The 16,555-nt window shown below is 40.4% G+C and overlaps 1 protein-coding gene across 1 annotated transcript in view; it reads left to right on the top strand.

The window, feature by feature from the left end:
- The first annotated feature begins 9,503 nt into the window (after positions 1-9,503).
- The window catches only part of LOC146990041 (mucin-5AC-like), a 38,293-nt gene continuing 31,241 nt past the window's right edge, over positions 9,504-16,555 (top strand). The window contains exons 1-15 of the mRNA XM_085768000.1: positions 9,504-9,570; positions 9,697-9,747; positions 9,834-10,095; positions 11,426-11,540; positions 11,632-11,722; positions 11,806-11,912; positions 12,153-12,375; positions 13,594-13,719; positions 14,224-14,341; positions 14,494-14,632; positions 14,862-14,972; positions 15,283-15,352; positions 15,838-15,975; positions 16,152-16,316; positions 16,398-16,492. Coding sequence (XP_085624126.1) covers positions 9,504-9,570; positions 9,697-9,747; positions 9,834-10,095; positions 11,426-11,540; positions 11,632-11,722; positions 11,806-11,912; positions 12,153-12,375; positions 13,594-13,719; positions 14,224-14,341; positions 14,494-14,632; positions 14,862-14,972; positions 15,283-15,352; positions 15,838-15,975; positions 16,152-16,316; positions 16,398-16,492 — 1,878 coding nt within the window. The remainder of the gene's footprint in view (positions 9,571-9,696; positions 9,748-9,833; positions 10,096-11,425; positions 11,541-11,631; positions 11,723-11,805; positions 11,913-12,152; positions 12,376-13,593; positions 13,720-14,223; positions 14,342-14,493; positions 14,633-14,861; positions 14,973-15,282; positions 15,353-15,837; positions 15,976-16,151; positions 16,317-16,397; positions 16,493-16,555) is intronic.

Here is a 16,555-nt window from a genome sequence, read left to right as displayed (position 1 = left end):
CCATTATGTATGTATGTCCTATGTTTCATATATTTTCCTCAGTTCAGATTTCTTTATTTCTTCTTCCTCGTCCCCCAGCCAGCACCACTCCTCCTCTTAGATAAACAGTAGCACCCAGCATTGCTGGGAGCTATCAGTCTAAACTGATATGTGCTGATAACAGCTCAAATCAGGCTTTACTGTATTGCATGCCAGCTTCAGCCAAACCTGTGGCCTGTGTGTACAGTGCACAGATAATCATCTGTGGGTTTCAGACAGTTGGATTAAAGGAGTAGATTACATGTTTTCTTTTTATTGAAGTGGTCATCTGTATTGTTGCTGTTGTAGTTGCAAATGCGAAACACAAATGTAAGTGAAGAAAAAACATAATTTAAAGCTTTAGTTGGTAACAATTATTCAGTCATATTTGCTGGAAGTGTCACTATATTCTGATAGTAGAACAAGACAAAATCCAACTCCTCTGGTTCCACCTACAGCCTATAATCTTATTTGCAAAAATCCACCACTCCCATTAACTCAAGTATCATACTCAAACACTAATTTGAAGTGGTTCCTGTGAGTGTGTCCATCATAAACACATTTAAACTTTTAGCTCACCAGTTTAGCTGGTCCAATGCATACCGTTTCGCCAAGAGGTTAATAACCACTTGGCGGTCGGGTTAGCACGTCCTTTATGGGTGAGTGAGTGCACATCCGTTACACCTCTTCCCCTTGCTTTCTGCACTGCGTATGCCCACAAGGTAACCCAAGCAAGAATAAGCAAACATGCTCTACAATGGTGAGAGCACATAGCACAATAAGAATAACTTTATTCATCCCAAAGGGAAATTCATTTGTGATGATATGGTATGAGTATCCTATCTCTTCGTCCACCACTGCTGTTTTTTGATCTATCAAGATGTTGTGGAGTGGATGATCTGAGTTGTTCAGAATGGCCACTAACATCTTCAGTGCATCTTTCCACTAACTCCCCCAGTTTGTTCAACGTGGCTCCTGGCTTTATTTTGTGATGTGTGCTGGCCAGACTGTGTTTGACGACTGTTGCTCCTCCTACTACTATCAAAAAACACCCTTAGAAATAAGGGTTCCAAAACTGTTCTTCTATAAGGGCTGAGGTTCTACCCAGAACCATTTGCTTCTATAAAAAGAATAAAAATAAATTGAAGAAAGGGCCTTTCAAAGGTTCTTGGTAACACTAAGGGTTTGAGTAACCGTTTTGATCCAGAGACTATTTTTGGGAGAAAGAGTTTTTTAAGGATTGTTGAAAGCAAGGGTATAAGATCCTGTGCCACCAGGAACACACTGCCTGATTAACACTTACTAATGACGCAAAATACAATTTCTTGTGATTACAGACGAAAATATTTTTCATATCTATTTGTTATAAAAACAACAACAAAAACAAAACAAGCTCTTCTTCTATAGATGTTTTTGATAATGACAATAATTTGATATGACAATAAGTAGGATTTGAACCTCAGCCTCTGAGTCCAAGGCCACTGGCATTACCCACTGAGCTATCCAGCTGGATAAAACATGAAGTAGGGCTGTTCGATTTTGCCCAAAAATAAAATCTTGATTTTCTTCTCTGAAAAATCGATTTCCGATTAAGATTTTTTTGTTAAATGACAAACTATTTTGTGTGCTGTTCTTTTTAAATGGACCTAATGGACTATGAGAGCTGTAACTGTGTAGTGGAAAAGGGCCGTTGGTCTTTTTGGCGACGAAATCCTCACTGGTCTTAGCAAAATGGCGACATGCTTGTTTACAGTGTGTGGGGGGAGAGCGTGATGGGAGGAAGGAGGCGACAGTCATTATGATAATTCAGCGCAGCCCAGATTCATGAACGGGGGCTTACCGAAATTACCCTAGTTAGAGTAAAAGATCGATTTTTACGATTTCAAAAAAACGATTTTTACGATTCCAAATAATCGCGATTACAATTTTAAATCGATTAATCGAACAGCCCTAACATGAAGTATGTTGGCGGCCAGACTTGAAAACTGTGATGTCAGAAAAGGGTATTAAAAAAAATAGCAGAACAAAACACATAGGATATTTAGCCTGGTTTTCTGTCTGGTGCCATTTTGTCGATACCAGATACCTGGCATCTTTTCTTGGCTGCAAGTTCATATGTTTGGGGTTCGGTCATGACCTGCGTTGGAGTTGTGATCAGAGAGACGGCGATGTGCTCATTTGTTGTCAACAGAACAGATAGGGCTTGCATGGCGCTTGTTGATCTATTACTTGGGCAAGGTAGCTGTTGCAGTGTATTATGGGATTTGCAGTGTGAGTATTGTGAGCACTATACTGGCGGGCCATTAATAATAGAAATATGAAACTTTCTCGCAGGCCACATAAAATTGTATCGTGGGCCAGATCTGGCCCCCGGGCCTTGAGTTTGACGTGCATTACACCTTCTGGATATACTTGCTAATAATGTCATTCCTACAACTGAAATATTCTGCTACAGATTTTTTTTCACAACTATTTATTATAGGAAAGCAAGCTCTTCATCAACAAATCTTGTTGACTCAGGGAAAGATTAGCTGTGACTGAGATTCAAACCCCCAGCCTCCCAATCCAATTTCAGTACTATTACCCACTGAGCTACTCAGCTGAATGTGTGGATCACGGACTGCTCTGACTACACACTCACTCACACAGACAGGTGGACAGCTCCTTCATGACAGAGGTCAGACACAGGGTGAGATGATCATGTGGCTGTTCAGCTCCGTCTGTACGACGTGAGACCTCTGATTTTAAAGTCACAGGTTTTATTCCTGTGTTGACACAGATCATACCTTGGCAATTTCTGTGAGGAAATTTTCTACTTTGTAATGCAGTCCTGCCTTTGGAGGACTGCATTACAAAGTGAAGAGCACTTCCAAAAAGATGTGTCCATGATTCTAACCATTCGTATTCGTAATGATAAACATTTGTATGTCAATAAAAAAGTTGTACCCAAAATTCTGCTGTCATACACATAAGTCTGAGAAATTGTTAAGGTTAGGATTGTTTTTATGTGAGTATGAATTTAAAAGCTGTGAGTGCAAAGTCTTGTGAATACAACTCTAATTTCTACGACTACTAAGTCTTCACTGTGAACACGAATTCAAGTTTATGGGTACGAGTAGAAAAAGTGTTGAAATGACGTCACAGGCAGGTCACAGGGGAAAGCAATCGAACCCCGATTGCTCCAAACGCGCAGACGGCTGACAACAGTGCTAATTTATGCTAATTATGTCTGTTATGCTAATTGCCCAATAAGTTAGCATCCGGCAGTTTCTGAATACTGGGGACCCATACTATCTATTTCTAACATAAAACTTTGGGGTACTCAACATTTCCGGGTACTCATTGTTGGCAAGTAGACTATGGTTAACTGTTATGTGTGTTTTTACTTACCTGCCCAGTAAGTATATTTTTTGGGGCTTTTTGCCTGTAATGTACAGGAGAGTCGAGAGAGAGACAGGAATTGGGAGGCAGAGAGGGGGGGGATGACACGCAGGATAGGACTGTTTGGCGTGGGATTCGAACCGGGGTCACCTGCAATGAGGACTATAGCCTCAACACATGGGGCGGGTACTAAACACCGCCCCAGCACTTTTATTTCGAAGAGCGCCTCCTAGAAATAAAAGTGCAAACTAACCATATAAGGTTCTTCAACTTGTCCTCTTAGGAGAACCCTTGTTAAGTCCTGACGTCACGACTTTATTTCCGGGTCCACCAGCGATATCGGGTCCATAGCAAACACAACAAAATAGCCATATCACATAGTCATGGTCCCATGAAAAACAATAAAAACCGGACATTTTCATGAATGTACCCTATATATTAGGGCTGTCAATGAATATTCTAAATTCGAATATATATTTGAATATTTAAAAAAAAACAGAGATTTGAATGTGGAAATTAGGCCTAATATTCGAATATTAAATAAACAGTGGGAAAAAAAACAGAGTGGGGAAAAAAACGAAAAAAATAATTAAATAAAACAGCGGGCCGGGCTCATCGCTCATAATAATAGCCGACTGCACAACTGAAAATATTGCCAGCCCTAGTATACAAAGACGTTATCGATACGTATTAAGTTTCTATCTGCTAATCAATGTAAACACAGTTTACATTTAAGTAGCAACGCTTCGGCCATATCAAAACATAGGCTACCTGTCAAAACATAGTTGCCGGTCACGGCGATTACGACGAAGACGGCTTACTTTTTTCTTTTTCAGTCGAGTTTAGACTGAGAATTGTCATTAATTAGAAGGACCACGTTGGGTCCAGTCAGTGTTCAAACCTGCAGGTCAGACCGGGTTTTAATTTTCAGGTCCCTTTATAACTGTAGCAGGCAAAGACAGGAGCAGCTCCTGTATGGGGAGTGTGGCTCTGACTGAGCTCCTAACCAGTGGAAAAGCAAACTGGTTCTTTGGAGGCACCAGAGTTGAACCAGTTAGCATGACTACACTCTCTACTCTATTTGAATCATACAAATTCAATCCCTTTCTTACTCTCAGAGATCTGTCATGGAAGAAAGAGGTTATAGATTCACCGGTTCTGCCATTGTTTACAACTTGTAACTGCCGGTGCTTGGAGCCGGAAATTGAATATTTGCGACGTGTGACGTCACGCTTAACAACCGGATAACTTTCTTCAAAAAAGGTTTTTTCAGAAGCAAATGGTTCTGGGTAGAACCTCGGCCCTTCTAGGAGAGCCCTTTTGAAACCATTATTTCTAACGGTGTAGAGCCATGGAGAGAATCCATCCATCAGTTACAGCTCCACCACTTGTGCATGCAGGATTGCAGGGGGACTGGAGCCAATCCCAATTGATATGGGGAAAGGGCGGGTAACATCCTGGACTGGTCACCAGACTCACATCAGGCATGAACTCCAAACAGGGGATGAAGCCACTGTCTACTGTGATATGTAGTATCTTTGAGTGGAGGGTGTGGAGCACATTGTGCCGTGGATTTCAATTGCAATATTATTTGCATATGGTGGTGAAGAAATATCAAAATGCATAGCACAGAGACGAGAGTGGAGAGCAAAGGTAGTGGTTGAGGCCCTCAAGTGCCACTGTTTAAAGTCCCCACCCCTGCTGCTCCACTAGATTAGAAACCTGATCATCCACATGGCATAGAAATATTTATAAAGGCTTAATCAGCATGCACATTCTCCTTTGGGTGGTGCTGGGAGCAGATCCCCAGTCAAGTTCAACATAAAAATTAAACACTTGCTCCCGCACTCACTTGAAGCTCTTTTATTTGGTCAACGTTTCAGTCTCTTGGTCAATAGATTTTTTATATAGAAATATTTATAGTCAGAACATTTAGAATGAGCCTATAAAACAACATTGAACCCAGGAATCAAAGTGTGGCCTAAATGTGTGTCCTTAGAAGAGGTTCAGGGCCGGCCCTTTGCTGAAGAAACCCACAGGTCACATTACTATTTAACAATTTCAGTGTTTCAGTGTGGATGATATTCAAGGGAGTTTTTTTTTATTCTATACAGTGTACACGTGAAATAGGCATTTGTAGCTTATATTTGCTGTGTAACACTGTGTTTAATAAAAGTTTATGTTCACATTCAGGAATAATCCTTGTCAAAGCACATGATTTGATATAATCGCTCCTTAACCACCAACATATAAGCCCAGTTATCACTGTTGGTTAAAGGAGGTGAACACTGTCCAAACACACGTTACCACACGCTGCCATATTTCAGACTGACTCAGAAAATCTCAATATTGTGCAATGTTATCACGTTAGCCTAATTTAAAGTCAGACTCAAAACTTCCACTGCACTCAGTGTCATTTACTAACTACTGAAGGTGACATTGTACAGTATTTATGGTAAATATAGGTATGGTAATACTTTTTTTTGGTTTATTTTGGTGACTATTGAACGAAACAACCACTTCTTCCAGATTCCAGTAGAAAGGAGGAGCGGGGAGGTGGAGACTAATGTGGCACAGTTACAAGAACGCCATCGCTTTTCTGTCAAGCTATCTTGACTCAAAATATTTAATTAATCCTCTGAGGAAATTGCTTTGTTACAGTGTTCCATTCCAAGTATAATAAAAAAATACATATTACAATGCCCCCTTTTCAAACTTGATACCACACCCACAGTGCAACGTGTAGACCTCAGTTGTCACTGGTTACCATAATAAACATACCAGTGTACCAATCGTAAAAAGTACTTAACTAGGTTTGACACTAAACTCATCATAGATATTTTATTTATTCATTTATTTATTTATTTTTTACAATTTTTAACTATGGGTATTTCATTTAAACATGTATCTTCTATGTTGGCCTACTTTTGTGATAGTAATGGATCTATAGGTTACATATATGGCACCAACAACATAAGGACATATTGATGTGGTATATTATATTTCTGTATGGGCATACATCTCAAATTTAGTGTAACACCTTTATTCACATAATGAAGAAAGGACACGTTTTCCCAGTTGTAAAGTGACTTTTGAACCTTTGAAAGAGTTGTTTACTTTTCTTCTTTAGAGATTTTGTTTGGTGTTTGTGGTGTTATCATGAGTTCCTGTTGTGGGTGTGATTTACAGATATTTCTGAGAAACAACAAGATTCAAATGGCAGCACTGAAACAATCTCTGCATAGATAGCGGGGCTACGCCTACTGTCCATCGCAGAACAGACCCGCGTCACACAGCCCCATAATCTCATATTTGTGGATGGTACAACAATACTAATGGTTCTGTAATGAAGTGAAGTGAATTGAAGTAATATCAGCTCTCGATTCATGTTGACTCACTGTTTGGTCTGGCTATTGTTGAAGATGACTGTTGTGATAAGACAACAAAAGGCAAAAGTGCTTATCACACAGATCTGAACACACCTTGAGAAGTATTGCCTTTATCACACGACTCAAAATATGATCAAGCAAAGCAAATAAAAACACTCAAGTGGGTATTTAGTGAAGTCTTTATTCATCTAAAGTCTTATTTTCTATCCATTATTGGTCATTGACCACTGTGGTGTGTTACTCCTTCACTTCAGGTTTGGTTGTTTTAGGTGTTTTCTACTTGATAACAAAAGCGTATCTGCCCACTCATAAAAGAAATATAACATATATTCCCCTCTATCAAGGCTGATATTGCCATATACATATGTCACCTATATGGAGATTTATCACCATTACATATGTATGCTTTTACTTTCATTCTCACTGGTTGTTGCCACAGACAGAAACTTCTTCTTCTCCTTCAATTTGGTTTTGAGTTGCAGGTTTAATCTCAGTTGACTCATTATGCTTCGAGTGATTGAGTTAAATTGAATTACAAAAAATATATATTTTCTCACTTCCTGCTGGTGATATTTTAATGCTGGTATAGGTTTTCAGACCTGATTATAGCCTCCTGTTTTTGTTCCTCTTCCTCAAGATGATCCACACAGCATTTGCAGGGACTGTTTCTTTGGTAGAAAGAACTAATCAAAAATCAGTGGTGGACAGTAACGGAGTAAATTTACTTAAGTACATATCCAGAGGATTTGTACTTTACTAGAATATTAGATTTCTTTGGTACTTATTACTCTTACTTGAATACATTTCCAAGACAAATATGTTTACTTTTACTCTAGTAAATTTCTAGGAAGGCTGAAAAAGTAGTCGTTACTTTCAGGTCTGCTCTTTTTTTTTCCTAGAATACTATTGAACACAACACCACACATTCATTTTGCAAAAATTATAGTAATTCATTGATGTGAAAAATAAGAAATTTACTCTTACTCTTACTTAAAGTAAATTTAAAAGCATGTACTTTTGGATAGTTAAGTACCTTTAAAAGCTAGTACTTTTTTACTCTTACTCGAGTAACATGTCGACTGAGCTACTTTTACTTGTAACAGAGTAAATCTTAACCAGTAGTATGTACTCTTACTCAAGTACTGGGGTCGAGTACTCTGTCCACACAAAATTAGATCTAGTGATCATGCTTTGCTGTTTTATTTTGATTTTGTTCCAAGAAATATATGTTCAAGCTGAGGTATGCTTACTTTTGCTCACATCTTTGCTGTTCTGCTGATGTGGTGTAGTTTCAACCACAGATGTCATGGACATAGCCTCCATGACGTCCCCTCAGGTTTCTGTAGAGTCATCTTGCCAGAACTTCACGCTGCAGAACTCAGAGCCAACACAAAAATGGGTATGGGAGTCCAAGCCGCATGTCTATCATACTGATTTTTAGGCCTTAATAAAATTTAAATGAGTGAGCAGGAAATTAGCTATAGAGACCAAAACTGTTATTGTGTGAGGCTGTTTTTCTGCTGAGTAGTATGATTATGCGTATGGTTGATACCAAACCAAAGGGTATAAGAGGAACTGTAGCTTCTGGTACTTCTGCATCAGCTTCGTTTTTCAGCCTCAGAGGTTGATTGTGGTTCTCAGGTAACATATGATACATACAATTATTGTAAGATAAATATATGAATACATATTGAGAAATGCTGTGATGTCATTAGGATAGCTCTATAATAAAGGAAAAATAAAATATTTATGACCATAAGCCCTAGAGTTCATGACCTATGGTCAAGAACTTTAGGACATGACCAAACTACATCTCAGATACAAGTGGCCGAAATCGTTTTTCTCTGCGAAGTGGTGGGGTGCTCGCTTAGCTCTGTCACCTGGGAGGAGTTCAGAGTAGAGCTCCGTCTCCTGCTCCTCCACATTGGCTGTGCGGCTTGGGCATCTGTATCGGATGCCCCCTGAACGCCTCCCTAAGGGAAGCGATCAGGGCCTGCCCCAACAGGAGGAGGCCCCGGGAAGGGCAGGACACACTGGAGTGACAGTGTCAGTCGGCTGGCCTGGGAACGCCTTGGGATCCTCTCAGAACAACTGGAGGAGGTGTCCAGGGAGGGGCAAGTCTGGGCATCCCTGCTTAGACTGCTGACCCCGTGACCCGGCCCCAGATAAGCGGTGGAAGAAGGACTGATAGAAAAATATTTAAAAAAAAACGTCCCCAGTAACATAAAAGGTGATAAATGAATAATGTGCTGAAATAGCTGAAATAGTCTCAGAGAACTTATATTGTTATAAACAAGAAAAAATATTGTATTATTTTGTCAAGATAAAAAAAAAATGAAGTAATTAATTACAACTTCTTTTCTGTGTTGTGTGCATAGTTGCATACAGCAAGATGCTGACAGATGGACCAAAAAAAAAAAACTGTGTAGTCATTGTCCTGTCCATATTTGTGGACAGGACAATGACTCCATAAGTACCAGTTTTCACAGAAGTGAGGTGAACATTATTTTAATCAGTAACCTCATCTATAACATCAGGTGTATGAAGCACAGTGAAGCATGGAAAGACACACAAAACATAGGGCAGGACCAGCAGTCACAAATCCGTGAAGCCATGCAAATGCCACTCCCTCACCTGCTGCACTAAGACCTTGCCCCCTGGTATAAAGAATTGGGCCTCCCTCCCATCTCCCTCATTGTTCCAGCGAAGAAGCAAATGGCTATGGCAAACAAGTGGCCGCTATGGCTGACCCTGTCTGCCATCGCAGCTACTTTGCTCAGCGGTACTTTACACTCATTGTATTGGGCAGCAAAAAACTAATGAAATGTGCTGCAGCAAAGTTGATGCTTATTGTATTACAATGTGGTTTATTTATCACTTCACAAATAATTGTTATTTCTTTTTACAGAGGCAACGTTTGCTGTGAACTCCAAGTCTCAGATTCCTGAGAAAATAACAGGTGAGCTTGTTAAACTGTGTGATTATTGATTCATTTGTAAACTACAGTCACTTTTGTGGCATCACAGCCTTATTTTGTCTCTGCAGGAGTAAATCCCATCCACAATGGCCAGGTTTGCAGCACATGGGGTAACTTCCACTTCAAGACCTTTGATGGGGATGTCTACCAGTTGCACTCCACCTGCAACTATGTCCTGACCTCCTCGTGCAGGAGCAGTTACAGTGACTTCAACATCCAGATCAGGAGACAGGAGGCTGACGGCCACCCCACCATCAAAACCATCTTAATGAAGCTGGAGGGTTCCGTTGTGGAACTTTCTAAGGGCTCGGTGGTCATCGATGGCAAACCGTAAGTTGACTCTAAAGTCCATAGACCTGTTACAATCAGATTTAATGGAACATGTTGATTATATTTACCCACTTGCAAATGTAAGATATGAACATATACTGGATTTCTATACATGGCATATATGAAATAAAATCATACATGTAAAGATTGTATGTGAAACCTATTTAAAATTGGAATAATGTCAAATGTTAACATATGTGTCTAGTTTCTGTTTAATTATTTCTGCTTATATTTTACACATGTTATATAAATATACATCCAAAGCCTGTCAATATGCTGATAATATGAGCATGATGAAGTTCCAAAAGTCTGAGACCCAAAATGTAATGTAAAAATCTTTTTATTCCTATTTCAATAATCACCTTCGACCAGGTGCAATGATTACATTCAGAGTCCCAGTTTTGAGAAGATATACACTTAACTTATCAAGAATAAATCACATTATTCATTGTCACATTACATTATAAAAAATATGTATATACACAATGCCAAATTTTACTTTGGGTTTTATTCATGCTTTAAATATATATCTTCATATATCCAGACATAGTTGATAGTAATATAAGTTACACATGGCAACAGCACTCTTGATAGGGACATAGCGTATACGTCTGTATTGTGGTTAAGAGAGGGTCGAGACTGGTCGAGGCAGACCTACTGTGCCTTGACATAATGTAGCTGTATTATGATTTGCCACACAGATAAACCTAACTTAATTGCACTGAAGACAAAAATGTCTTTGTGTTTTGCGATCTTTCAAGACGTCTTGCATGTTTGAATTGATCATCAGTAAAACAGCACAGTCTTAACCCATGCAGAAAAGTCTTATATATGACATATAAATCCCCGTATTAAGAGTGATGTGGCATTATAGGTCACCTATATGGAGATATATGTTATCACATACACACATCATCTGGATATATAAAGATGTAGCCTACATTCATAACAAACATTAAAGACTCATAGTAAAAATGTGCTTATGCACATTTATTGAAAATATGTCCATATGATGACATGTTGCAACCATCTATGTGCTTATACAGCACACATATGAAAATTATATCATCTCATTTATTTTACATACATCTGTTTGTATATCTTATCGTATAAATATATGGATACATGTGTACAGGCTAGAAAAATATGTAGCTATAAATATGCAATTGTGTCAATTTCTAGTTGGTTTCATATATATTTTGGATATATATGTTTGTATTTTTTGAACATATAGGAAGATATATAGAAAACTTACAGCTCTATTAATAAAGTTACAAATATATCAGAGACCATTGTGGCTACAATAATGGGACATGGTTTATTTTTTCAGAGCTGTTTTGCCGTATAATCAAGCTGGAGTGTTCATCGAGAAAACCGTCACCTACATCAAAGTCAAAGCAAACCTGGGATTGGTTGCCATCTGGAATGAGGAGGACTCTTTCCTGGTGGGGTCATATGACAATGTGTTATGTGCACATATTTATGTATTTTTATGTGTATATACTATTCCCTATACATGTTGTTTTGTCCTCTCAGGTGGAGCTAGACTCAAAGTACAAGAACCAAACCTGTGGTCTCTGTGGCGACTTTAATGGTGTCCGGCTTCGCAACGAGTTCTACAGTCATGGTACACCTAGACCCCCATCAGCAGGTTAGTCAGTATGAGCACAACTACAGAACTAACCTCTGTCTCTGATACTATCCCAACAGGTGTGGAACTTTCCCCCATGGATTTTGCCAGCTTCTGGAAAATGGATGGCCCCACTGAGAGCTGCTCCGACTACACACCAGAATCAGAGCCAAGCTGCAATGAAGTGGTGAGGCTGACTTAATTATTATGGGACTGCAGTAATGTCATATAACTGCATGGCTCACAGTATAACTCCTGGGGGAATTCAATACACGTACATAAACTGCATGGGAAATGCAATTTCATATCCTTTTTGATTATAAAGCAGTCATGTTGAATCATGCTCCATCATAGCTTGGCCTGACAAATGAATTGCCTCCTCTCCTGTCTGTCCGTCCATCTGTCTGTCTGTACTTCTGTTCTGCAGAAACCTCTGTGTGAGCAGATCCTCACAGGGCCAGCCTTCAACAGCTGTCACAGCCTGCTGGACGTCGAGGCCTTCACCTCTGCCTGTATTGCAGACTTCTGCCACTGTGGCAAGAGCAGTGGCACAGATGCCTTCTGCCTGTGCAACACAGTGTCCGAGTTCTCCAGACAATGCGTCCACGCTGGTGGCAAACCCCTCAACTGGAGGACCAAGGAGCTCTGCTGTGAGTAGACGTTGCCAAGTACATGTTCCCTCTTACTCAAAATGTGCTCAAAGAGACCAAATTATGAACGTGTGACAAAGTGAAACAGTTTCATAAAGTATTTTCAGTTAGTTTCATATTTTTCCTTACATTTAATGGAGAAAGGGAAGTCCCTACTCACATAATTGATCAAAGAGCTCCTGAAATTTGACTCATGGCCCTTTTCCACTCAGCTCGACTCGCCACGGCTCTAACTACTACTACTAATTTCCCTAATAAAATATAAAGGTCGACTCTAGTACATAGTTTCTTTTCTTTGAATTCAAAATGAGTAATAATGTTCTTCCCCTCGTGTTTTGTTTTACAACGTGACGTCAACCGACTGCTGCCCACTGATTGGCCAGAGTGCCATCACTGGAAGAGTCGCAAGCCCGACGTCCGACATGAGAATCAAACCTGTTGATTTTAAAATCACACCGGACTGATCTGTACTGACTGAGACTGTTGTTGTTCTCTCACCTGAGTTAAATGACTGCTCTGTGGAAAACCACACTGTGGTCCATGCAGACGAGTGAAAAAAGAGATCGAGACGACGCGCCCGTTGGCGCCACCTCTCGTTGGCACCGATATAACAACCTCGTCCACGTTGAGGAGGAACTCCTCTGTAATGGAAAAGGACCTGAACCGAACCGAGTCGAGCTGAGTAGAGCTGTAACTGTGTAGTGGGAAAGGCCCAGGAGTAACTTAAAGTCCAGAGTGGCAAATTCATTTTGAAATTCCTCTGAGTTTGGTCCCCGCTGATGTACCAGAGCTATTGTATCCAGTGTCCACTGAGTACAGGGAGGTCACTGAGGTCGACCGACCAGTGACTTCTTGCGATCCCTAGGTCGAGATTAATCGTAGCTGTGACCCCCACCATCTGGAATCACCCTCCTCTCGTAATAACAACTGCACTTTCGTGTAACACGTGAGGGCCCTGTTGTTTTAAAACCATTTAAATAAATTATCTTACATTTTCAGACTCCACAGCACCTGGTAACCCTGGTATCAGAGAAGCTCTATTGATGAAGCTTTACTTGTTTTACCTGCTTACGAAACACCTAATGTCATGTGCTTTGTGTAATTTACAATTATCATCCATAACATGAAGTCAATGGTATACAGCCCATGCTGCATACCATTTATGTGAATGAATGTTATCTGACAAGTTATGTAAGTGAAGTTGTGGTGTTTTCACAGGGAAGTCCTGTCCTGACAAAATGGAGTACAGAGAGTGTGGAAGTCCCTGCACTGACACCTGCTCCAACCCAGAGGCCAGCCACACCTGCGACAATCACTGTATTGATGGATGCTTCTGTCCTGAAGGTACAGCAAAGTGGCACACATGCACACACGCGCACACACACTTCCCCGTCCCCCAGATATCCCCAGATAGTTTTATTGGTTTTTGGAGAACATGAACATTTTCTCCACAACCATCAGGGAATCAAATAATAAATGAATGAGTAGATATGAAAACAAAACAAACAAATAAAACAACCCAAGTACAATCCTTACACACAGTGCATATATCTGCACATATCACACAACATAGATGTTTTTACACATGACGCACCTGCTCACACAGATAAACATGCCAGTTCAAAACAAATAGGGATATACAAACACAAATACATTTAAAAATAAAAATTACAAAAAATATTAGTAAAGATTATAATAATAACATTCATACACACACATAGAAGGCAAAAACACCGCAGCACCTCGAGGGTATTCAGAGACATTGTCAAAATAATGGTCGACTAACTGTTGTGGTCAGATATTTCAGTCCCACTGACTTTAATAACAAAGTACTCTGATCTCTTTCAGGCATGGTGCTGGATGATATGAATGGAAAAGGTTGTGTTCCTCCGAGCCAATGCTCCTGCAGCTACAACAACAAGATCTACACACACGGAGAGTCATACAGCAGCAACTGCAAAAAATGGTACGATACAATCTGTGTGTTATCGCAGCATCAAACAGCACACAAAATAGCTTTTGCAGATGTGGTCACTGGTCATGCAGATGTTACCAAGTATGTAAATGGTTACAAATGTGTAAAACGGCTTTCTGTGGTCTGTGTGTGTGTGCTGACAGTGTGTGTGAGAGCGGTCAGTGGACATGCACAGAGGGGAACTGTCCAGGAACCTGCTCTGTGGAGGGCGGAGCTCACGTCAACACCTTTGATGGAAAGTTCTACACCTTTCATGGCGATTGCTCCTATGTTCTGGCAAAGGTAAAGTCTGTCACACAAACATACACACATAACCTGCAGTGGTAACAAATACACAACACTGCTACACACAGCTGTTATTGAAAGAAAAGCACTTTTTCTACCTCTACAAATGTCACTGCTACTTCAAATATGATTACCACCAACTACTAGTTAGCGTTTCTTATACATACATCCACTTATGCCACTGGTATTGTGTGCAGTTGTAACCGTTTTGTGTCTGTGTGTTCAGGACTCTGCCGGATTCAAGTTTGTGGTCCAGGGAGAGCTGGTGCAGTGTGGACTTACCGAGAGTGAGACCTGCCTCAAATCTGTCACCTTGGCTCTGTCTGGAGGAGCTAATGTAAGTATGATACTCTCAGACCTTAATAGAGCTTTATTATTGAACATGTTCTTGAAGATATTAGATTAATTCATCTGTGCCCATTTTGTCTGTTCAGTATTATTTTGTTTTACTGTTGGAGGGAAACGAAGAACATGTCCAATAAAAAAACTATTTCCATGTAAGGTCCTTAGGCAGCTCCTTCAGTGGCCGACTGCTGTTTCAATGTGCTGTTGAATTAATAAAGTTACATAAATCCATCACTGTCAATATTGTATCTACACAGTTACAGTTAAGATTTCAACATCATCTTGTGTCCTCTCTTATAAAGGTGATTACCATCCAGTCTGATGGCAAGGTGTTTGTAAATGGCATCTATGCTCAGTTACCATTTTCTGCTGGTAAGAGACACCCCACTCCACCTCTGACTTACACCTTTGTATATTTTCCTATTTAACAGTCTAGCTTTTCCGGTTATGAGTTTTGAGTGTCTTTTACTTTAACTTCTCTGTCATTTATCTCCTCAACATTTTCATTTTGACAAGGGGGGTATGTGAAAAATTGCATTTGAAAACCATCATGAGTATCACTAAGTATCTTATTTTTTGAAATGAAAGGAGTCAATTCAGAAGGTGAATGTTATTATTCTCTATGAACCTGAACATGTGGTGCTGCTGCTTTCTAATTCAGTGTTGCAGTTAATGTTTCACCATGTTGATGGTACCAGACCCGGTTCTTAACACGCAGGCCTACAGATAGTAGCCTATGCATTAGTGTACAATGAAAGGCACTTTATAGTTAAAATTGATTATAATGAGAAGTCGTAGTAGTAATGTTTCATCCTGTCTAGTCCTCTCCATCTGATACACTCTGTTTTCACCTGCAGCTGGGATCTCCGCCTTCAGAGGGTCTTCTTTTTACCTGCTGGTCCAGACATCAGTGGGAGTTCTGCTGGAGGTGCAGCTGCAGCCCATCATGCAGCTCTACATCAGAGTGGCCACTGATTACAAGGACAAGACCAGTGGTACGTTAATTGGACTGATATGTAAAAATGTCCCATTGAACTTCAGCTCATCCTTTTTGGAGTAATCGTGAGTGTACGAGGTTCTGCAAATAAACTTTGGATAATCTTCTCTCCTTGGAGGGGATACGGCTCATGCTGAGACAACTTCATTAACATTGTGCGCCATCTACCTGCAGGTCTGTGCGGGAACTTCAACAATAACCAGGCGGATGACTTCCTCAAGCTCAGTGGTGTTCCAGAAGCCACAGCAGCTGGTTTTGTCAACAGCTGGAAGACACAGGGCGGTTGTGCAGATGTTAAGAGCAACTTTGAGAACCCCTGCAGTCTCAGTCTGGAAAATGGTAGGTCTAGCTCATTCACATTGTGTTAACACCGTGGGCTTTTCACAGTGACTGATGTTGGTCCTTGTGTGTTTCCAACAGAGAGGTTTGCCCAGCACTGGTGCTCCAAGTTGAGTGATCCCCAGGGCGTGTTTGCCCCCTGTCACTCAGAGATCAGCCCTGACTCTTACAGAGAGGTGAGTGTCACAGCTACACCAGCCCACAGATTTCCCACGCGACATGATCTCACACTGCTGTTT

Source organism: Trachurus japonicus, chromosome 3 (assembly GCF_045865225.1).
Source record: "Trachurus japonicus isolate A0001 chromosome 3, Traja_1.0".
NCBI lineage: Eukaryota > Metazoa > Chordata > Actinopteri > Carangiformes > Carangidae > Trachurus > Trachurus japonicus.
This window is presented reverse-complemented; position numbering and strand designations above follow the sequence as displayed.